General features: G+C 45.7%; 4 protein-coding genes across 4 annotated transcripts; 2 read left to right on the plus strand and 2 right to left on the minus strand.

Annotated features, from left to right (window-relative positions):
- Positions 1 to 2390: 2390 nt before the first annotated feature.
- Positions 2391 to 3677, minus strand: LOC308283102 (2-(3-amino-3-carboxypropyl)histidine synthase subunit 1-like; the record flags this gene model as incomplete). Its single annotated transcript, XM_080723486.1, has 1 exon — positions 2391 to 3677. One exon carries the CDS (start codon positions 3675 to 3677, stop codon positions 2391 to 2393), a length of 1287 nt encoding a protein of 428 aa, XP_080579612.1.
- Positions 3678 to 9617: 5940 nt separating this feature from the next.
- On the minus strand, positions 9618 to 10754 carry LOC308283103 (N-acyl-phosphatidylethanolamine-hydrolyzing phospholipase D-like; the record flags this gene model as incomplete). The annotated part of the gene is made up of 1 exon (XM_080723487.1): positions 9618 to 10754. The coding sequence occupies one exon, from the start codon at positions 10752 to 10754 to the stop codon at positions 9618 to 9620; it is 1137 nt and encodes a 378-aa protein (XP_080579613.1).
- Positions 10755 to 11662: 908 nt separating this feature from the next.
- Positions 11663 to 12856, plus strand: LOC308283104 (N-acyl-phosphatidylethanolamine-hydrolyzing phospholipase D-like; the record flags this gene model as incomplete). The annotated part of the gene is made up of 1 exon (XM_080723488.1): positions 11663 to 12856. The coding sequence occupies one exon, from the start codon at positions 11663 to 11665 to the stop codon at positions 12854 to 12856; it is 1194 nt and encodes a 397-aa protein (XP_080579614.1).
- Positions 12857 to 19869: 7013 nt separating this feature from the next.
- On the plus strand, positions 19870 to 23523 carry LOC308284179 (structural maintenance of chromosomes protein 3-like; the record flags this gene model as incomplete). Its single annotated transcript, XM_080724729.1, has 1 exon — positions 19870 to 23523. One exon carries the CDS (start codon positions 19870 to 19872, stop codon positions 23521 to 23523), a length of 3654 nt encoding a protein of 1217 aa, XP_080580855.1.
- Positions 23524 to 24567: the final 1044 nt, after the last annotated feature.

Below are 24567 nucleotides of genomic sequence, written 5' to 3' on the forward strand. Positions count from 1 at the left end.
AATGTAAACGCTCCTTTGAATTGACTTGAATTGTAATTGAATTAAAAAGGTGTGTGTGGCACAAGCATATGGAAAGAGGTCTATACTGTAGGACAAGAAGAATTTCAGTAGGCTGTTGTATGTACCACTGGCTGCTATATACAAAGCTGCGCCTCAAGCAGATTGTAATAATCAAACCTTTTAATTTGTTTTCTGGTTCTGGGATTATATTTTGTATAAACGTGCATGCTATTCATTTTGTTTTTATCCCATGCTCAAAATGATTAGTAATTATAGGCAGAAACATCACCAATAATAATGATAATAAGAGCAGTTAGCTGCACACATAATGCTCACTGGAGCAGTGGAACGAACCCCTGTTTGTTGTGGGCACTTCTGTTGTTTTGGAGCCAGGGGCGTCACAAGGGGGGGAAAAGTGGGACTGAGTTACTAGGGCCCAAGGTGGAGGGGCCTTAATTATTTTTACTTTAGCTATTGAAAAATAGCAGATATACAAGCTCACAGTGCGGCACCGAGTGCCACGCTGCGAGCTTGTAGATCTGCTATTTTTGAAAAGTCGTGAAAATGTATGCAAATCCTTGAATATATGTATTTTTTAAGCGAACATTTGTAACTCAAATTTTGCTTCTGGGGGGGTCCCTGGAACTAAATATTTTGAGATGGGGGTCCGTGGCCAAATACATATCATTTGGGGGGTCCTTCACATGCAAACCCAAATGTACTGCGTTTGTGTTTTGAAAAAGTTTTGAAAAAGTGACAATCTGACACAGAAGGTCTTTCAAAAATTGTAGATCTACAAGGTCGCAGGACGGCACTCTATGAGCTGTGAGCTATCTATTTTTCAATAGTTAAAGAACAAAATAATGCGTAATAATGTGTTCCTAACTGAATTCCTATTGAAAAATAGCAGATATACAAGCTCACAGCGCGGCACCGAGTTCTGCGCTGCGAGCTTGTAGATCTGCTATTTTTGAAAAATCTTGATTTCTTTTTTGTCAGTGGTGCTCAAACCTTTTCATGTGAAGGGGCCCCAAAATTATATGTATTTAGCCACGGACCCCCATCTCAAAATATTTAGTTCCAGGGATCCCCCAGAAGCAAAACTTTCACGACTTTTCAAAAATAGCAGATCTACAAGCTCACAGCGTGGCACTCGGTGCCGCACTGTGAGCTTGTATATCTGCTATTTTTCAATGGCTTAAGTATAACATAATTAAGGCCCCTCCACCTTTTGGGCCCTAGTTAGTAACTCCCCCCCTTGTGACGCCCCTGAGCATGATCAGTTTCTTAACCCGTGTAGACCCGGAAAGCCTCCGTGTCACTTTAGACTTCAACCACTTTAACCATTATTTTATACTTTAGCTATTCAAACATAGCTAATATACAAGCTCCAGCGCAGAGTGCCGCACTATGATGAGATCTGTTATTTCTGGATCTTTGAATATATACATTTTTAAAGTGAACTTTTTTAACTCAAATATTTGCTTCTGGAGGGTCCCTGGAACAACATATTTTGAGTCCGTGGCCAAATCCATATAATCTTGACATGAAAAGGTTTGAGAACCCGGAGTGGCCTTCACAGTTACGTGCTGTCCAGCATGCAGTTCCCTCTCACTCACCACGGCGCAGTTAGTCAGTGCCAACTCACCTGTCGCTTGCATGGTGAATCTCCCATAAAATACTATCAGGGGAAGGGAATTGGTTCATTAGGATAGTATATATCAGGGTTCCATAGGCGGCCCACGGGCCATTTGCAGCCGCAGGGGGCTACTGTCTGGCCCCCACCAACCCCAGTAATAATGGTGGTATAAGAGCAGCAACAACACTAGTATATCATTGTCGGGTGGAAAACCCGTATCTCAAAATGTGCACGTTCTTTCGCAAGGTAAAGCTCTGCTTCATCAAACAAGTTTGTCACACAAAAATAGCGAAAACAGCAGATCTACAAGCACACAACGCCTCGCGGTGCGAGGCGTTGTGTGCTTGTAGATCGGCTGTTTTCACTGTTTAAATCATTTTTGAGCGGTGCAAACCGCTCCTAAAGTGGCTGTGCGTGTGTCTGTAGCCTTTTTCCTCAGCGTTTTGCCATAGTAAAATGTGTGTACGCATCATGTTTGTCTAGTGATGTCATATGTTGTATGTCTGTAGCCTGTACATCCTAGACCTAAATCCTAGTCTGAAGATGTTATGCAAGCACGACCACGACCACCAATGCAAAATTAACGGTTTTGGACATGCAAGATTTTCACCCGACAACAACGATATCCGAACTGTCACTGGAGTAGCGGGAACGCCACCGTCGCCACCCCTGCAATGTTGTGGCCCTCGGCTTTTTACCCTAGACATAGTTTGGCCCTTGGGGAAAACTAATTATATTATATATATTTATATTATTTCCCTTGAGAACCACAGGAGGCGGACTGGTCCTGTGCACACTCCGTGGTGGGAGGTGCCGGCTCCGAGCCAGGCCTCTGGCTGTGTCTTCGGGCGGGCCGAACTGGTTGGTTATCCGGGTGATTAGGTGTCCATGGCCCGAGGCTTTGATTGGCGTAGAAGTCCATGGGATACACCTCCTGCCATCCCACCTGCCGCAGAGCCACAGCCGCCTCATACGGAGACAGCAGGGGTCTGGAGAAGGCCGTGCCCCAGTCGATAGACAGCCGCGGACAGGCGATCTGAACCCACGCGTCCACGTCTGGCATCAAGTCCAGCTTGCTGGGGAAAACCTCGGAGAGCAACACTCGAGTGAAGGACCTGCCCGACGACTCGAGCTTGGACTCCAGGTGCTCCAAGACCTTGGGGCTGCCCTGCCGGCCCAGGGTGCCCACAACCAGGCCCCACTTCTTGGCCGAGCGCGCCTTGTCGATGGCCTGGAACCTCAAGGCCCTCATGGCGTCATGATCATAATACTCCCTGGTGAACACCTTACTGTATGGGTCATATCTGTAAGCGGGTATGTCCGGGTTGGCGATCATGACGGACTCCAGGTGAAACCGCCCGTCTCCCAGGTAGATGACGGCGTCGACGTGGCGTTCCAGGCGAGGGGAGGTGCAGCCCAGGATCTCGCCCGGTGAGAGGGGCCGACATTGGGGCACCAGTACCTCGTAGTCAGCTTTCAGCGACGCGCTCACCGCCTGCAGCGCCGCCACGAACTGAATGGTGCTGACGAGTGCCAGCGAGCGCCCCGACGGGAAGTTGAACTTGACCGTGTCCAGGAAGTGGGCGCTGTCCATCTGGATGTCCACGAACACGTACAGCATCTTGATGCCCACCGTGGCGTCTATGGGGATCAGGCAGCTGTGGCCGTAGTGCACCATGAAGTCGGCGCCCAGGGCGCGGGCGGTGAAGTCGTCCACGCAGCAGGCGCCGTACGTCACGTCGCCCATGACGATGGTGTCCGCCTCCGTGAACCTCTCGACGATGTCGGCGATGACGAGGGCAAACATCTGCAGGCCCTCCGGAAGCTGCAGGGCCACCCTCTTAGCCTGGGCTTGTCTGAGCCGCCACACCGTCTTGTGGATCTCAAAGTTGTAATTAGCGGGCAAGGCTCGGACGGCGTCCTGTAGCTCCGGGTCTCGCAGGATCTCTTCTGGGATTTGATTGGCGACGCGTCGTGGCCCTCTAGCCGTGTTCTTTTTGGCAGGAGTGACGTGCGCTTGGCTCAGGGGCGCTGCCATGTCTTCTGAAGAGTGACCTCGGGCAGTCTAGGGCCAATCAACAGCAGTTGAGGTTGTGGAGCGTTCAGTGGCATGCCTATCTCCACCTGGAGTGTGGACATTCAATGACGTAATCGATCCACGGCGTATCTATGACATAATGACGCCATATTTGGGCAAGGTTCCAGCCTCATTTGAAAACCACTTTCTGACAGTTATAATTGCTTATGACTGCATCTAAAATAAGAGAACAATGTGACTATTCCAAAAGGATCACATATTATCAACTAGAAATACTGTTCCTACGAAACAGTGTGGGCTTGCATGGAACACCATATGGGCACAAAGATCTACCCTTTGGCTGCTCCTCATTGGCTAAGGGCCATGTTCATCCTTAAACTACTATGTGTGTACGTGAAGGGTTTCACATAAAAGCATTACTCTTTGAGCCTGGCAGAAATTATAATGAATTATTATAAATACAAGGAAATAAAGGTTGCTTGAGCCCCTGCCCTTTTATCCGTCTGTAAAAAGTGCCCTCTCCAGACCATGAATGCCTCTCTAACATTCTCTGCATGTCCCTGTCTGAAACAGTCCGTGGTTGGGATATCTTGATAAGCCTGTGAGCTTTGTTATAACAAAGCAGCTGTTGTACGGATGGAGGGAACCTGACCTGTGACTAAACATCACAAAGAAGGTTGATTGTCCAAAATGTTTTCAGGAACTACCGTAATTCGCCAGAACTATAAGCTGCGGCTTTTTTTCCCATGTTTTGAACCCTGCGGCTTATACAGCGGTGCGGCTTATATAGAGATTTTTTACAGCTAAAGGCCAGTTAGTTAGTTTTACAATGGTCCTTAACAAGGATTTATATTTAGATTTTTACAGCTAATGGCCACCAAGAAGTATCAAAGAAGGAGAGGAAACCACCCGGAAGTTGGCACACCACGGTCCATGCGCCATGACACTTTGGGTGGCGGAACTTGCAACGGAAGCTCGATGAATAACATTGGCGTCTCGAGCTTCGGCTGGGACAGCTCATGAACAACAAATAATTCTGAACGATTGAGACCTTTGTTGTATAATCGCTGCAGGAATATAAAAGAAGACATATCACAGGTATTTTTACAATCACATGCTTTTCGATGTGCACGGTACATAATGTTATTGAGGCAGCTAAACAGCGGCGGCGGCTGTTTCTGTCCCTGAGCTATCGCGAGATTTGGATTCCAGACAGGGAATGGTGGAGAGTCTCGCGATACTATCTAGTTCAGAAACGTAAATTGTGCTCTTTAGATGCCTCTATAATGTTATACTCACCGAAAAGCAACACAGCACAAAACAATGTGTGACATGTTTTCTTTTATATTCCTGAGCTGAGTGTTTTATAAAGGTCTCTATTGTTCAGAATTATTTTTTGTTCATGAGCTGTCCCAGCCGAAGCTCATAGACGCAATGTTATTCACCGAACCTCCGGTGCCACTTCCGCCACCCAAAGTGTCATGGCGGATGGCCATGGAGCCTAAAATGACGTCGGTGTCCCTTCCTTCTTTGATCTTCCTTGATGGCCACCAGGAAGCAGGAAGGACACTGCGACTTATAGTCAGGTATGTAAATATATATGTAAATATATTCATTCAGGTGCGGCTTATAGTCCCACAATTACGGTACTTTTTTCAATTCACATAAAACTTGAATCCGAGCTATAGCATGAGGTATCACTGGTTTATAGAGAGAGGGCGAGATCATTTAGCGACCTACAACCGGGTTGCAACGTGGTCGGTAGTTTTCAGCGACCATGTCGCTAAATCCACGGACCGGAACGCTAAATCCACGGACCGGGACGCTAAATCCACGGACCGGGTCGCTAAATCGACCGACCGGGACGCTAAATCGACCGACCGGGACACTAAATCCACCGACCGGGACGCTAAATCCACGGACCGGGTCGCTAAATCCACGGACCGGGACGCTAAATCCACCGACCGGGAGGCTAAATCCACCGACCGGGTAGGTAAATCCACCGACCGGGGTCGCTTATCCACCGACCGGGCTACTAACCCTAACCCTAACCCTAACCCTTTACCCTAAACTTGACCTCAGTAACCGTACCTCAGTAACTAACCTGCCGACGAAACCTACCGACCGGGTCGCTAAATCACAGACGGGGCCGCAAAATCACCGACCGGGTCGTTAAATCTACCGACAGGGGCGCAAAATCAACCGACCGGGTCGCTAGATCTACCAACCGGGCCGCAAAATCTACCGACCTAAAACTGCAGGCCGGTCGGTAGATTTAGCGACCCGGTCGGTCGATTTAGCGGCACGGTCGGTGATTTACCGGCCCGGTCGGTTGATTTAGCGACCCGGTCGCTGAAAACTACCGACCACGTTGCGACCCGGTTGTAGGTCGCTAAATGATCTCGCTCCTACTGGGTTTATATTGACCCGACCCAATAGTATTTTTTGGTAGGCTACTACATGTTAGACATACTGCAAACAGAGCATTTCACATTCAAAGGGATAATACATTCACATCTTTCATTCACTGATCCATACCAAAACCTATCCCAGACTACATTGCATGTGAAATGCAAGGTAACCCAGTCACAGGATCCTTAAATTACCAAGACAAGCCCATGCCTCACCAATAGTATGGGAAATGGTGCATAATATGGTCTCCTAAGTGCCCCCCATCCCTGCCTTTGGTGAGCCCTAGCCGATAGTATCTGTGGATGTTGTGTTCTTCTGGTCTCCTAAATAGCCCGGGAAATTAGTGACACAATCGTTCACTTTGTGATACAAGCACCACATTTTGCACAAAGTTTCCTGAAAATATAGGGTTGACTTTCTATGACTTTCTATACAGTAAAATAATACAAAAAAATAAATCTGCTTTAAGTAGCATGTGAAGGGTCAAACTAGGGGTTTTTTCATGATCCTGAATGCAATGCAAGCATTTGTTTTGCACAAAAAACATTCCTTGGGATAAAAAAGGCCACATAAAACCATGGTTTAGTGACGAGTCATCACTTTTCACAGTTGTGTGGGGGCCGTTTTTATCCCAAGGCATGTTTTTTTGTGCAAAACAAATACTTTCATTGGATTCGGGATCATGAAAAACAGTAGTTTGACCCCTCACATGCTACTTAAAGCAGATTTTTATTGTATTATAGCCCTATTATACAAAATGATATGGTTCAACATTTTAATCTTAAATTAGAGTCAGCTCTGGATATAGTGGCTCCTATGAAAACTAAAAAGAAACATAAAGTAAAAGAAACACCCTGGATAAACGATCATATACGCTCACTCAAGAAACAATGCCGCAAAGCAGAGCGAGCTTGGAGAAAAAATAAACTAACTATCCATCTACAGATTTTTAAGTCATTAACAGCCACGTACAATAAAACCATGCGTCTGGCTAGGCAGGCCTATTTTTCCGGAATTATTAATGAGAACAAGAACAATGCTAGGGTCTTATTCTCCACTATTGAACGCCTCTTAAACCCCCCCCCAGTCCTACAAGCAGTCACTCCTTGCCTCTAAAGCAAAGTGTAATGAGTTTGCATCCTTCTTTGACAACAAAATTGTGAACATTCGAGCTGGTATTATGAATAATACTGTCACAAATGCAAATGCGGTTAATGGTGCCATGTGTAAAAGTGTAGATAAATCTAGGGGCAGCCTAGTATCATTTTGTGAAATTGATGAAGAGGAACTTCGTAAAACCATATCGCAAATGACATCGTCTTCTTGCTCGCTGGATGCAATACCCACGCCATTTCTCAAAGAGGTTGTAGACTGTGTGATTGGAGATATCCTAAAAATAGTAAATAACTCTATACAATCAGGTGTCTTTCCAGAAACACTGAAAACGGCCGTAGTTAAGCCCTTACTCAAGAAACACAACCTCGACCCGTCCATGCTGTGTAATTATAGACCCATTTCCAATTTGCCTTTTCTGGGCAAGGTCCTAGAAAAAATTATCTTTCATCAATTGGATGTATTTCTGCAGAACAATAAGGTGCACAACAAATTCCAATCCGGCTTCAGGAAAGGACACAGCACAGAAACTGCACTTTTAAAAGTAATTAATGATCTTAGGGTGTCTGCTGATAACAAAAATGTATCCGTTCTCCTACTGCTGGATCAAACGGCGGCTTTTGACACAATTGACCATACAATTCTAATACAACGTCTTGAACACTGGGTAGGGCTGTCAGGCACAGCTTTGTCCTGGTTTTACTCCTACCTAACAGGCAGAAGCTACTTTGTTAATCTAGCTGACTTTGAGTCAAACAAACACAACATCTGCTCTGGTATTCCACAGGGCTCAATTCTTGGTCCTTTATTATTCTCCCTCTATATACTGCCGCTGGGAGAACTTATTTCCGCTCACGGTGTGAATTTCCATTTCTATGCTGATGACACCCAGCTGTACCTTTCGGTAGCTCCGGACGACCCCTGTGCTCTAGACCCATTTCTGACGTGTGTGTCTAGCATAAAATGCTGGATGAGTGAGAACTTTCTCAAACTAAATGAGGACAAGACAGAAGTTCTCATAATTGGTTCTACTGCGCAGAGAGAATCAATAATAAGTAGACTTGGTAACCTGTCTAAAGAAAGTAACACTTCTGTAAAGAACCTGGGAGTGATCATTGACGCTGAATTGAATTTTAATACACACATTAATCATGTCACCAAGATTGCCTTCTTTCACCTTAGAAATATTGCGCGAATTAGAGCCTATCTAACATTGGACGATGCAAAAACGCTGATCCACGCTTTTGTTTTCTCTCGGCTTGATTACTGCAACGCACTTCTCTCTGGTCTGCCAAAGAAAACAACTGACAGTTTGCAACTTGTTCAAAATGCGGCAGCCAGAGTTTTAACTAAAGCTAAGATGAGAGAACATATTACTCCAGTCTTAACGTCGCTACACTGGCTCCCGGTTGTTTTTAGGATTGATTTTAAAATTATTTTACTTGTTTATAAAGCTCTAAATGGTCTGGCACCTTCGTACCTCTATGACTGCCTGCATAGATACGTTCCAAACCGCCCACTCAGGTCTTCTAGTGCTGACCTACTCGATGTGCCTAAAATGAAATATAAAAAATATGGTGAAGCAGCTTTCTGCTTCTACGGACCGACAGTTTGGAATAAACTCCCACTACACCTAAGACAGGCAGCCTCTGTGGATAGCTTTAAAGCACAGCTCAAGACCTATTTCTTTACTCTTGCTTTTAGCTGAATTATTTTTTTTATCTCTTTGATGCTATTGACGTCCACACTGTTCTGAAATTGTTCTTCAATGTTTTATGTTTTTATTGTTCTGCTTTATTGTATTCATGTGTATTTTATTTTTTCTGTTAAGTAACTGTGCTTCATTTTCTGCTCTGTAAAGCACTTTGAGCTGCATTTCATGTCATGAAAGGTGCTATACAAATAAAGCTTTATTATTATTATTATTATTATTATTACCGTATAGAAAGTCAATGGGAGGGACCCCAACCCTATTTGATTTTAGTTGAGTGGCTAACATGCTTTTTGGAAAAGGTAGGTCCAGAGGAAACTGTGCAAAATGTGGTGCTTGTATCACAAAGTGAACGATTCTTCCAAAAAATGTACTTAATTTCCCTAAAGCACCCAGACCCACGTCATACAGATACAGGGAGTTAAGTTTGGTAGTCCATTGTATCTTGTATCTTTGATTGCCTTCAGGCTCGGTTGTGCAATCACTACGTCCTGTATAATTAATTTCACAACAATACGTTTCTTTCATAGGCTCAGCAATCTTTACTTGATTTCATGTTTAATAGAATTGTCTTTGGACTTCACAATACAGACACACTAAGCATAGTAATGTAACACTGAGACATTTCCATTATTGCTAGTCCAATAGTGATAGTGCGAACATTCAGAGCTGACGTCCATCGGTGTGTATCTAACCAGGTGATGTCACCAGTGGAAGGTGCGAGCTTGTGATGATGAAAGCCGGCGTGTCTCTCCGTGGTTCAATGTGAAGAAGCTGTCAGGCGTTAAGTTCTTCTTCTCCAAGGCTTCCTTTAGATGGACAGGAGGATCCAAGTAGTGCTCGTTTGAAAGGATGAACGTTCCCCAGTGAATGGCCACCGAGTGTTCAGCCTGAACGTCCATGTGGATCTGAACGGCTTCTTCTGGGTCCACGTGCTGTGGACGCAACAAGTCCCTGGGCAGGTAAGCTCCTATAGGGATGGCGGCGAGGCTGAAGGGTCCAAAGTGTCGTCCGATCTCCAGGAAGGAGGAACAGTAACCGGTATCACCGGCGAAGAAGAACCGATGAACTGGACCCAACACTGACCAGCTGCCCCACAGAGACATATCGGTGTCCAGTGTCGTGCGCTGGCTCCAGTGCTGAGCAGGGGTGCAGACAAATGTGATTTCATCGTGACCCGGTATACAGTTCTCCTCCCACCAGTCAAGTTCAACAACGTTCTCACAGCCTGCCTTCGCCAACCAATCCTTCAGTCCCAGTGGCACGAACCAGCGTAGGTCCCCTCCAAAGCGACAGTTCAAACCAGCGACCGATCCTGCATCCAGGTGGTCGTAATGAGAGTGACTGATTAGCACGGCGTCTATCCTGGGGAGCTGTTCGACGGTGCAGGGTGGTTCGCGGTACCGCCTGGGGCCAAGGAACTGTACCGGCGAGGCCCTCTGGCTGAAGATGGGGTCAGTCAGAATATTTAACCCGTCAAGTTCCACCAGCAAACTGGCGTGTCCCAGCCAGGTGACTTGGAGACCTGGAGGTGAGTACTCGCGGTAATTCAGAACCGATGATGGACTGTCAACAAAATATGGAACCATCACCGGCAGCTCGGAATCCAGAACCTCTTTACTCGTAGGCACATTGTTGTTCAGGAAGTTAACTAGGTTGCTGAAGAAAGCAAACAGATCTACAAGCCAACATGGACGTGTCCACGTTGGCCAGGGGTTCGACCAGCGACCGTGTTTGTCCCGACGCGACCGTGTCACTTCACCTAACAGCCTCTCACTGCCACCCACCTTCACTAGCTCGTCGTTTGACGCTTGTCTGTCTGAGGGAGCTGACTCCTCCATGAGCTCAGTGCTTACAGAGAATGGTTATCGTTTGATTAGGCCAGTAGAAAGGTTATTTGGCTTGTGACCCCTATAGCCATATTGCTCTGCTGGAGGCCTAGGAGTCTCTCACAATACTCCGGATTATCTGTCTTGGGCTGTTTGGTTTTAAGCTGAGCTGCCTTGACGCTTGCGTCTTCACAAGTGTTGTCACTATGGTGTCCGCTATGCCCTTAATGTGGAATTCCATGATGTCAGAGTTGTGAGGATATCTTAATTCCATGATGTATTATAGTATAGTATATTGTGTTGCATTGTCTGTATTATATTATGTACTAGACGTTCCGGCCACTACACATCCCTCACGTATAGGCACATACCATGCTCATATATTTATTTTTAAGAGTGGGCAATATGGACGAAAGAATAATCACACCTAGTGTGAAGTGAGCGGTGCCATTTAATGAATTAATTTCCTCAAGCGTCCCGCTAGCCAATCACAGCACGTCCTGCAAAGCTTGGCCAATGAGACCCTGGGCGTATAACAAACTTTGAGCTGTTTTTTGCCAAGATGTAGGCTATATCTAGGGAAGATGTAGGCCACACTTCAGTCTACTTTAGAGCCCGGACATTTTACTTTTACACACAACAAACTTTGAGCCGTTTGTGCCAAGATGTAGGCCATCAGTTTACTTATATGACAACCCCACTTTGAGATCCACTGCTTTTGGGTGTGGTTACATCATAGTGACATCACTGTGATCCACTTAAATCCGAACCACCCAAGAGGGCGAGGGGAATTTTGAGAAATACCTAGCTGCCTGTCGCTGCCTTCTTGAGTGCCACGAGAGCAGATATATCACAAGACGAATATTCTGCTAAGTATTCTGCTGGTAGTCACACAAACGCCACTCCTTGGCCGGTAAGCAATGAGCTCAGGGAGTGGAGATGACCCCGAGGAAGAGAAGGATCAAACGATAAGCTGGTGGAGATGGCTGTTAGGTGAAGAGGAGAGTGACGGAGAGGCTGACGACGGTACTCTCTCTACGAGTCACGGACTGTTGGAAGACGTGACGAGGTCGTGTCGGGACAAATATGGCCGCTGGACAAACCCCTGGCCAACGTGGACGACGGCCCCTTCCTACGGCACTATGCTCCGCTTCCTGTTGCTGGACAGGAACAACAGCAACGTACCAACTAGCAAAGAGGTTCTGGACTCCGAGCTACCAGTGATGGTTCCATATTTTGTCGAAAGTCCGTCATCAGTCCTGAATTACCGTGAGTACTCACCTCCAGGTCTCCAAGTCACCTGGCTGGGACACGCCAGTGTGCTGGTGGAGCTGGACGGCTTGAATATCCTGACTGACCCCATGTTCAGCCAGAGGGCCTCGCCGCTACAGTTCGTGGGCCCCAAGCGGTACCGCGGACCACCCTGCACCGTCGAGGAGCTCCCCAGGATAGACGCTGTTCTGATCAGTCACTCTCATTACGACCACCTGGATGCGGGATCGGTGGCCAGTCTGAACTCTCGCTTTGGAGGGGAGCTACGCTGGTTCGTACCCCTGGGGCTGAAGGATTGGTTGGTAAAGGCAGGCTGTGAGGACGTTGTTGAACTTGACTGGTGGGAGGAGAACTGGGTACCGGGTCACGACGACATCACGTTTGTCTGCACCCCTGCTCAGCACTGGAGCAAACGTACCATATTGGATGACAATATATCTCTGTGGGGGAGCTGGTCAGTGTTGGGTCCAGTTCATCGGTTCTTCTTCGCCGGTGATACTGGTTACTGTTCCTCCTTCCTGGAGATCGGACGACACTTTGGACCGTTCGACCTCGCCGCCATCCCTATAGGATCCTACCTGCCCAGGGACGTGTTGCGTCGACAACATGTGGATCCAGAAGAAGCCGTTCAGATCCACGAAGACATTCAGGCTGAACACTCGGTGGCCATTCACTGGGGAACGCTCCACACTCTCTTCGCATGCGAGCACTACCTGGATCCTCCTCTCCGTCTCAAAGAGGCATTGGAGAAGAAGAACTTATCTCCTGACAGCTTCTTCACATTGAACCACGGAGAGACGCGTCTGCTTTCATCATCACGAGCACGCAAATTCCACTGGTGAGATCACGCGTGCTAACTCGGGACAGGGAACAAGATGTGTGCCATATCTTGGACTGCAAACCGCTAATTTGGTCCTGTTAAAGTGTATTTTTTATTGTGAATGATCTCTGTAATCAGCTGCTCTATCACAATGGGACAAGCCACAGTCTCCCTGGGAAGTCAATCAGGGGATCGAAGTTTAACTGGTGGAGACCATTTAAACTAGACTCGGCAATGGTCATTGATCTTTGTCTACAATGTCAGAGTTCTATTGAAGATACCAATGATTATCTGACAAAACGTGTGCAAGCACTTGTAAAGGAAAACGCTGCCCTGCAGGATAAACTTGATGTTGAGAACAGAAGTCGGTCATTAGACCTCCGTTTGAGTGAAGGAAGTTATATGAAGGAAGATATTATATATATATGATTGCCTTCTTGAATCAGTTGATTCCACAGCTTCTTGGAAAGAGGAACCTTCCCACTGCGCTTACTATCCAAAAATGTTCATCCTTCTCCCACGTTCAGCTCCAGATCCAGATCTGTTTACACAAGTTTCTACATTTCCAGTAAGGATTCTTCCCCTCGCTGGGTAAAGGAAGGACCTCGCCTATACTGGTGTCCGAATCCATATCTTTCCTGATTTCTACCCTGGTTTGATCAACAAATTCCGGAGGTTTGCTGTCTTTGTTGTAATAAGAGTGATGGTGGAAGGGAAGGCAAAACCGTTCCGCTGCCCCGTGGAGGCGGGGACTTGTATCCAAGACTTTGTCTTAACTTTAGTTTGATTGATTGTCAACTGCTTCTATGTATTACGTCACGTGATCTAAGCATTGATTATTATTTTGGCATGATTGACTGGAGCATTAATTGACAACTAAGGCGGACAATGTTGTGTAACAAGGTGGACTATTATTTCCGTTTTATGACAGCTAAGTGCATTGACTTTTTTGGCATCTGCGAACAACTCTTTTGGCTATCTTCATTATGCTGTTAACTGTACATCATTGTTTGCTGTATAATCTGTTAATTTGATGATTTGAGTTTTTGCTAAAACTGCACATGCACTGCAGAATGAGGTTTCTTTTTCTTTTCATGATGACTAATGCTAATACTTTCATGATCTACCGTATATGATATTCAATCTTTGATAGTCAATATTCTTTATTGATTTGGATTAAGCAAGGTCCTTTCTTTGTGCCCATTTACAAGCTATGTTGCAGTCTGAGCCTGTGGCCACTTATATTTGAGTGATATTTTAGTTAACCTTTTATTTTATTTATTGTGTGCATGACCGTCTAGTCATATATGCCAGGATATGCTATTAATCTTGTCCTGCTCTCACTCTCTCTCCCCTTTCACCCCCATTTCGCTCACCACTTAGTTCTTTAACCTGTTTTTAGTTTCAATTTTTCACTATGTTTCTACATTTCACTTTAGTGTGTATTAGCCTAAATGTATTAGTACGGATCTCCGTGCTCATACACATAAAGTAACTGGTGTCACGGACAGACCGGCACACGTGTATCGTGTTTGCAACTGTTTGCACCACTCACTTCGCACCGGTGCAATTTTTATTCTAAAGGTATGTCAGAAACATCTAAGGATCTAAAGGTCATTCACCTTAAAAAGAAGATTGACAACCTTATAGCCCATGTCATTCATTCTTTACAAACCCAGTATTATTACTATATCTCTGAAACATTGAAATTGTGATGGAAATATTATTTTGTTATGTATCGAGCTGAGGATCCTATACATGAGGGCCCTCATTTATCAATGGAGTGTAAAAAATTGTCTATTTTTTTCACCAAATTTTGCGTAGGGCAACGTTTGCGTGGCATTTACGAACACGTCCTAAACAGACACACCTGGCGTACAATTGATCCCAGCGTTGATAAATGCGCAGGCTGAAATCTAAATAACACGCCCTTAATTATTCTCGAAACGCCCCGATTTTACGACTAGAACGACCTGAATACGACCTAACAAGGAAAGGAAAGCCAATAGAAGAGTGTCCGCGTCCCACACAGACCACGCACACATGCACGCACGCAGCACACACCACCAAGCCCAGCAGCATTTAGGTTCACTGTGGAACCATTATTACCATTTATTTTGTATAGTAGCCTAAGCTTGCAGCCTACAGGAGTGACACCACACCAGTCATTGTCACAAATGGAATATATTAATTTAACCCAATATCGGCGACGGCGCAGTGCGCGTTTGAGTGGTTACAAAAAAAAAGAAGAAAAAAGAAAGCAAAATCATGTATTACCGAAACCACGGGATGCCGTGCATGCGATGTTACTGAGAGATACTGACAAGGAGGCAGTTATAATCTGAAGGTTTGAAGCGTCGGGTGGGTTTTATCCTTAATACATAACTCCATATAGGACACACTTGTATAATACCTCACGGTCCACGAAAAGAATGTCATGGTCTCACCACGTCGGTTTTCATCATTAACTCCAGCATAGTGTAAGCCTACTACAGTACTTTATACAGCGACTGTATAAATTGAGAGACCCCACAGTTACGTTTTGGATATAAATTTAACCCAATTTCGGCGACGAGCACAATGCGCGTTTGAGTGCTTGAAGTTGAACTTGCAATCATGCACCGTTCCCGCACGGGCTGGTCTTCTCCCCGGTGGGCCGTGGTGGACCCCCAAATAAATCATCCGCAGCGTGCGTGCGTTGGGCTGGGCACAGCCAGGTTTGGACCTTCGGGTTTTATCCATATTTAAAAGGACTCGCGTCACTGTATAAATTGGAGGCTCACGCCTCACGGTAGGTAATGTAAAATCACAGCGGCGCCGCGCTGGTCCCGAAAATGCTCTCGCATGCGTTCGTACTTCGTAGGTTATATATGTGCTTGTCAGGTCTGCAATCTTAAGATTTAGACTGTTAAAGCACTTAACAGTAGATTGCTTCTATATTGCTAGATTTTAATTGCTTGTGATTGTAACTTGGAAATAAAATCGGCGTGCATGTCCATGATGTAGCTGGCTATAATAGGCTATGCTTTTATAAAATGTAATATTTTCACAGGATTATTTATTATTGTGTTGGATATACATTTTCGAGTGGATACATGTTTCCATTGCCTGTCAGATAGTTAGACAATGCTGCTCCGCACGTCTACAATTCATCCTACACCACCTCTGGAATTGACGTGAGATTTGATCCTACCCTACGCCAACGTCAAAGTCAAGTTGAAATGATAAATGTCGAGACTTCCCTAAATTTCGGTGTACACCCAAATTTTGATCTGCACCACGTTGATAAATGAGGGCCGAGGTGCGGTGGCTTGTGGATGTTCTTCTGATCTTGTTGTTTCTAAACGTCTTTCTCCTGTAGAGCCAGTTCAATTTCAACACCATTGTTAGAGTGGTTGCCAGTAGGGCAACCAGACTATTGTTCTAGTCCGGCCATTATTTTATTACGGTCAACTTTTAGCCAATCAGGAAGCAGCATTCTTGGTGACATCACCATTATAGAGTAAGCCCATTGAGTTCAATGAGGGAGTGGTGCTAGCTTGAGGATTGGTTAAACTTCACATGACATTTTGGCTACCCAGACAATAAATAGGAAACACTTGCAACATCCAATCGCATCTTTCTAGTTAATATTATTAGTGTGGTTGCTATAGGCACTTTGTTCTATGTCCAATAACGTTTTGTCACCTTAAGTAAACCTGATTTCATTTAACTTTTCTCTAATCCCAAAAGTCCATTGTTCAATGGACATTTGTGTAACCTTTTCAAAAGGTTAGAGAAAACATCCATGGATGTAACCTTTTCTGTATCCCAAATGGACCCTTTTCTGATTCCAATCATGCAGGATTGGTCATGCTTCACTTGACATCACATATCTAATATAAATGGTAAGACGGAATTCATTTCCCAGCCATTTTCTATAGGCAACACACTATTGTTCTCGGTTCGAGAAGTTTTTGCCAGCAAAGTGAACCTGCTTTTTGTAAACCTTTGCACAAAAGTAAAAGTGAAGCTTTCACTGTTGTCGCTGTTGTCATGCTTCACATGACATCACAATATATAATACTAGTAAGACGCCTCAGGCCAGTGATGAATATCGGACCAATTACCCATATATGGAGACTAGGGTTGGGACTCGTTAGGATTTTAACGATTCCGAGTCCTTAGCGATTCCCTCTTAACGATTCCGGTTCCTAACGGTTCTCTTAACGGTTCCAATATATATATATTTTCATATTTTCTGACACTGACGCTTCTGTATGTCCTATAGAAAAATCAAACATGAACGATTGAGACCATTTAACAGTAGTTGTTTACATAAGCCTAATGGGCGTTCAAATAAATAATAATTTAGGTATAGTTGTTGTAATACAAATTTATATTGTAATATAATCACAGTTAAGGGTCAATTTGTTTCTTACCAATAGGGCTACTTTTGTGTAATTGAAAATGTAGATATATTCATGTGGTGTGGTGTGGTGTGGTACTAAAGCTGCAGTGGAAAAGGGGCTATTGTGAAGTCAGGTTTCTAAACGTCGCGCCCATCTATATGTTTAAGGCTTTAAGCGTTGGTTAAAATAGCTGATCTACAAGCTCACGTTGTCTTGTGGATGCGACGCGTTGTGAGCTTGCAGATCAGCTATTTTCGGCATGCAACACAGCGAAGTAGTCAGGCTTTACTTGCGTTGCAACTTGCAAGACGTAACAAGGAAGAAGAGAAGCACCCAGGCAGACGGCACAGAGGAGCGCCTCAGTCCGCTCACATATCAACTTTCGCGAGGTCTTCTGCAGCTGCGGGTGTTATTTGGAGCATAATGTGAAATGTGAATGAAAAGAAAGACGCGAGGACAGAAGACCGCGGACCGAACGAGCCGACGAGCGCCGCTCATGGACGTCAGAATGAACACGCTTCCAGTGAGCTGAAGTAGCCTACAGCCAAACTTGGAAGACTTCTGTCTCTTCGGCACCATGCTGTTTGTTTATCACACTGCTTGTTGGTGTGTTCAGTTGTCGTCGCTCTCACTCGCGCTGCTCAGTGACGCGGACATTCCCAGCATTATTTCTGTAGAGGTGGCCTGACGTCACCACAGCTGCTTGCAATGGAATGCACATTAAATGCGCGCTGATGAGACCCGTTAAGAGAATCGGACCGGCAAAAATGATTGACCCGGTTCTGGACCCGCTATCATGGAACCGGGTCCTAAAAAGAACCGGTTTCGGGTCCCAACCCTAATGGAGACCCCTGCATGATAGTTAACAATCTTATGTCAAAACATGCCCATATATGGGCATTACCAAATATGGGCATTTCCAGATATGTCCTTAATATTGATGACATTGGGACAGAGATCTCCATATATGGGCATAAAACGTATGTTAATTAGTAAAGCCAAGCGGTGTCTAAAAAGACATATTTTGCCAGTTGTACGAATGCCCCCCCGCTGAAAACAAAATACTAAAATCGTTAAAACAATAGAAAGCAGTAAATGAAAACATTTTAACACTCATCTTTTCTTTTCTCTAATTACAATCTAAAATATTGTTGTAAAAAAATAAAGTTGTCCTTTAAGTGCCAAACAATGTGCATGGCAGTAATATAAATGTTAAGACACAATTAATTTCCCATAGAAATTCGCTGCATGGGAAAAATCTCAAAAAGTCAAAAGAATGCTGTAAAGCTGAACAAGTTGAAGTTTGAACACTATTTGTAGCTTAAAAACAAAGGACTAGTTTTAGGTGCCAGAGACAACTAACACAACTAGAGACACTGTTCCCCCGAAACAGTGTTGGCTCGCTCATGACTATATTCTATAGCGTGCCAACTGTCATGTGAAGCTCAACCAATACTCCAGCTAACACCACTCCCAGATTTTCCACACCTCGATTGCACCTCATTGGCTAAGGGCCCTGCCTTTGTACTGTCTGCGACGGAACTCACGCGACGGAACTCACGCTATAAATAATTAAGAGATAACATAGTGTTCTCGCCTTTCAGGCGAGCCCACAATTCACCCTTTGTCAGCCTTCTGATTGGTCCCTGACTGGCCAACCAGAAAAATCACCCACTTTTGCTACCGGGGGCAGTGGGACAAAGTCCTTTCATTCTTTCACCGCGGTGCAGTGATGTGCGGCACAGCCGCGGCGCAGTACGGCGCTGCGAGATCATAGCCATTTCGATAATTATAATGATAAGCTTCAACAAACTAGTTCACATGAACGATATCGAACTAATATATTCAATTGGGTACATATATTTTAAATGAGCAGAATTACAATTAAAATAAAATAAAAAAACATTTTATGTTGAGAGCGAGGCTATAGTTCCTCCATTTCCTGGTCAGTGCGAGTCACCCATCTCATCTCATCTCTCTCTCTCTCTCTCTCTCTCTCTCTCTCTCTCTCTCTCTCTCTCTCTCCCTCTGCCCTCTGCCTGTTTCAGAGGATTAAACTAATTAAAACATGTATTTTCGGGGGAAAAACTAAAACCCTGTTTTGCAATGTAACTACTGTACTTTTTTTTTCTTTTTTATTAATATCACGTGGATGTTTTTCTTTTGGTACTTTAAATAGCAATAAATGAGGCTATGACAAATCTTGTTTTTATAATGGAAGTGAATGGACAAAAACTGAAAAAAAAGCTTTTTTTGTCCCACCTAGTAACAGAGCGACATGGGGGGGGGGGGGGACTTGACAAAGGTTGAATTAACTCAAAATAGCACGGTTCACTTCACACTAGGTGTGAATTATCAGATTGAGTGATTTCTTTAATTAAGTGAAAAACATCATATGGCTGACACCACACCCACATTTGGAGATGATTGATATCATCATTGTGACATCATCAATATGCCATACAAATCACACATGTTAAGTGGCAAGAGCCCTGCGCAAGTGCATTCATTCCAGCCTTGCTGCAGATAGAACCAATGCAAGGTATAGTTTCATCCGATTGTATCCTTTATTCTTTATAAAATTCCTGTCAAAAAGGGAGTGTATCTCCAGGCCAGGTTGAGGAAGGTTCCCAGTTAAATCACAATGTACATAAAACAGGTCATCATCCAAGGTTTCCGAAGTTACAAGGATGAAACCATTGTAGACCCATTTAGTCCAAATAATAATGTAATTGTCGGACGAAATGGGTCTGGAAAAAGTAATTTCTTCTACGCCATTCAGTTTGTGCTCAGTGATGACTTCAACAACCTTAGTACTGAGCGTCGACTGGCCTTGCTCCATGACGGAACTGGGCCTCGTGTCACTTTGGCCTTTGTGGAGATTATATTTGACAATTCTGACAACAGGCTGCCGATCGACAAAGAGGAGGTGTCCCTCCGCCGCGAAATCAGTGCCAAGAAGGACCAGTATGTCTTAGATAAAAAGACAGTGACTAAGACTGACGTCATGAACCTGTTGGAAAGTGCTGGCTTCTCTCGCAGTAACCCGTACTACATTGTTAAACAGGGAAAGATCAACCAAATGGCCACAGCTCCTGACTCTCAGCGTCTGAAACTGCTGAGAGAGGTGGCAGGGACCAGGGTTTACGATGAACGCAAAGAGGAGAGCATTACCCTCATGCAGGAGACGGAGGGTAAGCGAGAGAAGATCAGTGAGAATATCAAATATATCGAGGAGCGTCTGCACACCCTGGAGGATGAGAAGGAGGAGCTGGCTCAGTACCAGATGTGGGACAAGATGAGGAGGGCCCTGGAGTACACCATCTACAACCAGGAGCTGAACGAGACCTGTGCCAAACTGGATGAGTTGTCTACAAAGAGAGAGACCTGTGGCGACAAATCCGGACAGCTGCGTGACGATCGGCAAGATGCCAGGGACAAAGTGGAGGAAGCAGAGCGCATTGTGCAAGAGCTAAAATCTCAGATCTCTGTCATGCAGGAGGAGAGAGAGCAACTGTCGGCCGAACACCAGCAGCAGATCAAACAGAGGACTAAGCTGGAGTTGAAGGCCAAGGATCTGAAGGATGAGCTGGCAGGGAACAGTGAACAGATGGAATGTCTGCTGAAGGAGCACCAAAAGCTGCTGGAGAAGATTGAGGAGAAGCAGAAGGAGACCCAGGAGACGGAGCCGAAGTTCAACACGGTGAAGGAGAAAGAGGAGCGTGGCATTGCCAGACAGGCCCAGGCCACACAGGAGAGACGGGATCTGTACGCCAAGCAAGCTCGAGCCACCCAGTTCATCTCCAAGGAGGAGAGAGACAAGTGGATCGTGGAGGAGCTGAAATCCCTGGACCAGGCCATCAATGACAAAAAGAGACAGATCACTGCCATCCAAAAAGATCTGGAAGACACCAAGACCAACAAGGAGAAGAACTTGGAGAGGTACAATAAATTCAATCAAGATGTCAATGAAGTCAAGACTAACATTGAGGAGCTCAATACAAATTACTATGAAGTAAAGAACAGGAAAGATGAGTTGCAAAGTGAAAGAGACTACCTGTGGCGTGAGGAGAACACAGAGCAGCAGCCCCTGGCAGACAAACGTGAGGACCTGGAGAAGAAAAAGCAGCTCTTAAGAGCTTCCACTGGCAAGTCTATTCTGAATGGTATTGACAGCATCAACAAGGTTCTGGAGCATTTCCACCAGCAGGGCATAAACCAGCATGTCATCAATGGCTATCACGGCATTGTCATGAACAATTTTGAGTGTGAGCCTGCTTTTTACACCTGCGTGGAGGTGACTGCTGGTACCAGGTTGTTTTACCATATTGTAGAGACGGACGAGGTGAGCACCAAAATCCTCATGGAGTTTAACAAGATGAACCTGCCTGGAGAGGTCACCTTCCTGCCCCTCAGCAAGCTGAATGTTAGGGACATGGCCTACCCAGAGACCAACGATGCCATTCCTATGATCAGCAAGCTGCGCTACAACATAAAGTTTGACAAGGCCTTCAAGCATGTGTTTGGGAAGACTCTGATCTGTCGCAGCATGGAGGTTTCCACACAGCTAGCCAGAGCCCTCACTATGGATTGTATTACTCTGGAGGGTGACCAGGTGAGCCACCGTGGAGTTCTGACAGGAGGCTATTATGACACCAGGAAGTCTCACCTGGAGCTACAGAAGGACATGAGGAAGACTGAGGAGGAGCTGGGCGAGCTGGAGGCCAAGCTGAATGAGAAACTTCACAAAAACATTGAACGCATCAACAACGAGATCGACCAGCTGACGAACCAGATGCATCAGTATAAGGCACACCTGAGGACATTCAAAGCTTCCCGAGACAGCATTCTGTCAGAGATGAAGATGCTCAAGGACAGGATGCAGCAGTCTGAGAAGACCTTCATGCCCAAGCAACATGGTCTGCAGAGTCTGGAGTCCAGCCTGTATGCTATGGAGTCCACCAGGGAGTCACTGAAGGCTGAGCTGGGGACAGACCTCCTTTCTCAGCTCAGTCTGGAGGACCAGAGGCGCCTTGATGACCTCAATGATGAAATTCGTCAGATCCAGCTGGACAACAGGCAGCTTCTGAATGAGAGGGTTAAGTTGGAGGGCATCATGAACAAGGTGGAGACCTACCTCAATGAGAACCTACGGAAACGCCTTGACCAAGTTGAACAGGAATTGAACGAGCTGCAAGAGACTGAGGGAGGCGCGGTGCTCACAGCCACCACCACTGAGCTGGACGGCATCAACAAACGTGTCGAAGACGCGTTGGCAAGATCAGAAGGTCTGGACAGTCTGATTGACAAAAAAGAAGCTGAGATCAAGGACCACGTGAAGAGCATGGATCGCTGGAAGAACATTGAGAAGGAACAGAATGATGCCGTCAACCATGACACTAAGGAGCTGGAGAAGATGACCAACCGACAGGTCATGCTGCGGAAGAAGAAAGAGGAGTGCACGAAGAAGATTCGAGAGCTTGGCTCTCTGCCCCAGGAAGCCTTTGAAAAGTACCATACCCTGACACTTAAACAGTTGTTCCGTACGATGGAGCAGTGCAATACAGAGCTGAGGAAGTACAGCCACGTGAACAAGAAAGCCCTGGACCAGTTTGTCAAGTTCTCCGAGCAGAAGGAAAAGCTGATCAAGCGTCAGGAGGAGCTGGCCCGTGGCTACAAGTCTATCACAGAGCTGATGAACGTCCTGGAGCTGCGCAAGTACAAGGCCATCCAGCTCACCTTCAAACAGGTGTCTAAGAACTTCAGTGAGGTGTTCCAGAAGCTGGTCCCCGGAGGAAAAGCTGCATTAGTCATGAAGAAGGACGACACGGAGGGAAGCCAGTCCCAGGATGAGAGTGAAAGTGGTGCTGGTGGCGAGTGGCACTCAGGCTCCCAGAGCAGTGCTCCCTCAGTTGACCGGTTCACAGGAGTTGGCATCGAGGTGTCGTTCACGGGGGAGCAAGGTGAAATGAGGGAGATGCAGCAGCTCTCTGGTGGTCAGAAGTCTCTGGTGGCCTTGACTCTCATCTTCGCCATTCAGAAGTGTGACCCCGCCCCCTTCTACCTGTTTGACGAAATCGATCAGGCCCTCGACGCACAGCACAGGAAGGCTGTCTCAGATATGATAATGGAACTGGCAGGCCGCGCCCAGTTTATCACCACCACCTTTAGGCCCGAGCTGCTGGAATCGGCCCATAAGTTCTATGGAGTCAAGTTCAGAAACAAGGTCAGTCACATCGATGTGATCTCGGCAGAGCAGGCCAAAGACTTTGTGGAAGACGACACCACCCATGGATAAGAGGATTGTCCACGTCAGACCTTTTCCATCCTGACTGCAAAGGCGCCAAATTGTCCCATCAGTCGCTTTTGTTGGTAATAGGCCTATACATAATGTGGTACAGCTTTATACCAGGCAAAGTTATCTATTATTTACTTTTTGCTGTTTGATGATCCAGAATGACAAATAAGTCAACATTCAAGAAACTCCTGTGGTTCTTGGCACTCTGCATACCTCTAAACCATTAATATGGATTTTTACTCCAAATTCTGGCATTCAGAACACTCCCTGACAGTTGATGCACGTGCGTGACGCCTTTATTACGCCCGTTTGGCCGCCTTTCCTGTCAAGTACTGGCGTGCTTGTGTACATGTATATACAGTGACTCTTTTCTTTTTTTAACTTTCCCCTTAAGGAGAAGAGCAATAGAACATCGATGCATACAGTCCACTCTAGCACTCTTCACCACTGGACTGACAGCCTGACAAACATTTAATCATCCTCTCGTCATGTTCCTACAGCAGGGGTCTTCAACAGGGGGTCCGGGACCCCTAGGGGGTCCTCAGAGGTACTACAGGGGGTCCTCCAAATCTTCCAATCCTTTTTATATTAACAACTTGAACCCTGGTGTCTATATTCTGAGAACTGTAGCCAAAAATAGCAGATCTACAAGCTCACAACGCCTCGCAGCGCTAGATCGGCTATTTTCGGCAAAGAGGTTTGGTGTAGAGGGGGAAAAAAGCAGACTAAGTACAGAGTAAAAGGTCAAGTGAATTAGGTAATGATGGCTCAAGTGGTTAATAAATTGACATGACTCCAAAATATACTGATGATTGTGCTGTCAAACAATGAAACTACTGTATTATGCAATCTATGAAAAGGTTGTGGGGGTCCCTGCCTCATCTCTCCCTCAACTAAGGGGTCCTTGGCCTGAAAACGTTGAAGACCCCTGTTCTACAGTATACACACATGCTGTTAACTAGAGGTACAGGGCTTGTACCTCTTCAAAGTTTATTATAAGTAGATGCCAATGCTGTCGTTCTTTGGGCCCTGGCTTTTATTGAT

This window comes from Nannobrachium achirus, assembly GCF_963921795.1.
Source record: "Nannobrachium achirus genome assembly, chromosome: 4".
Lineage (NCBI taxonomy): Eukaryota > Metazoa > Chordata > Actinopteri > Myctophiformes > Myctophidae > Nannobrachium > Nannobrachium achirus.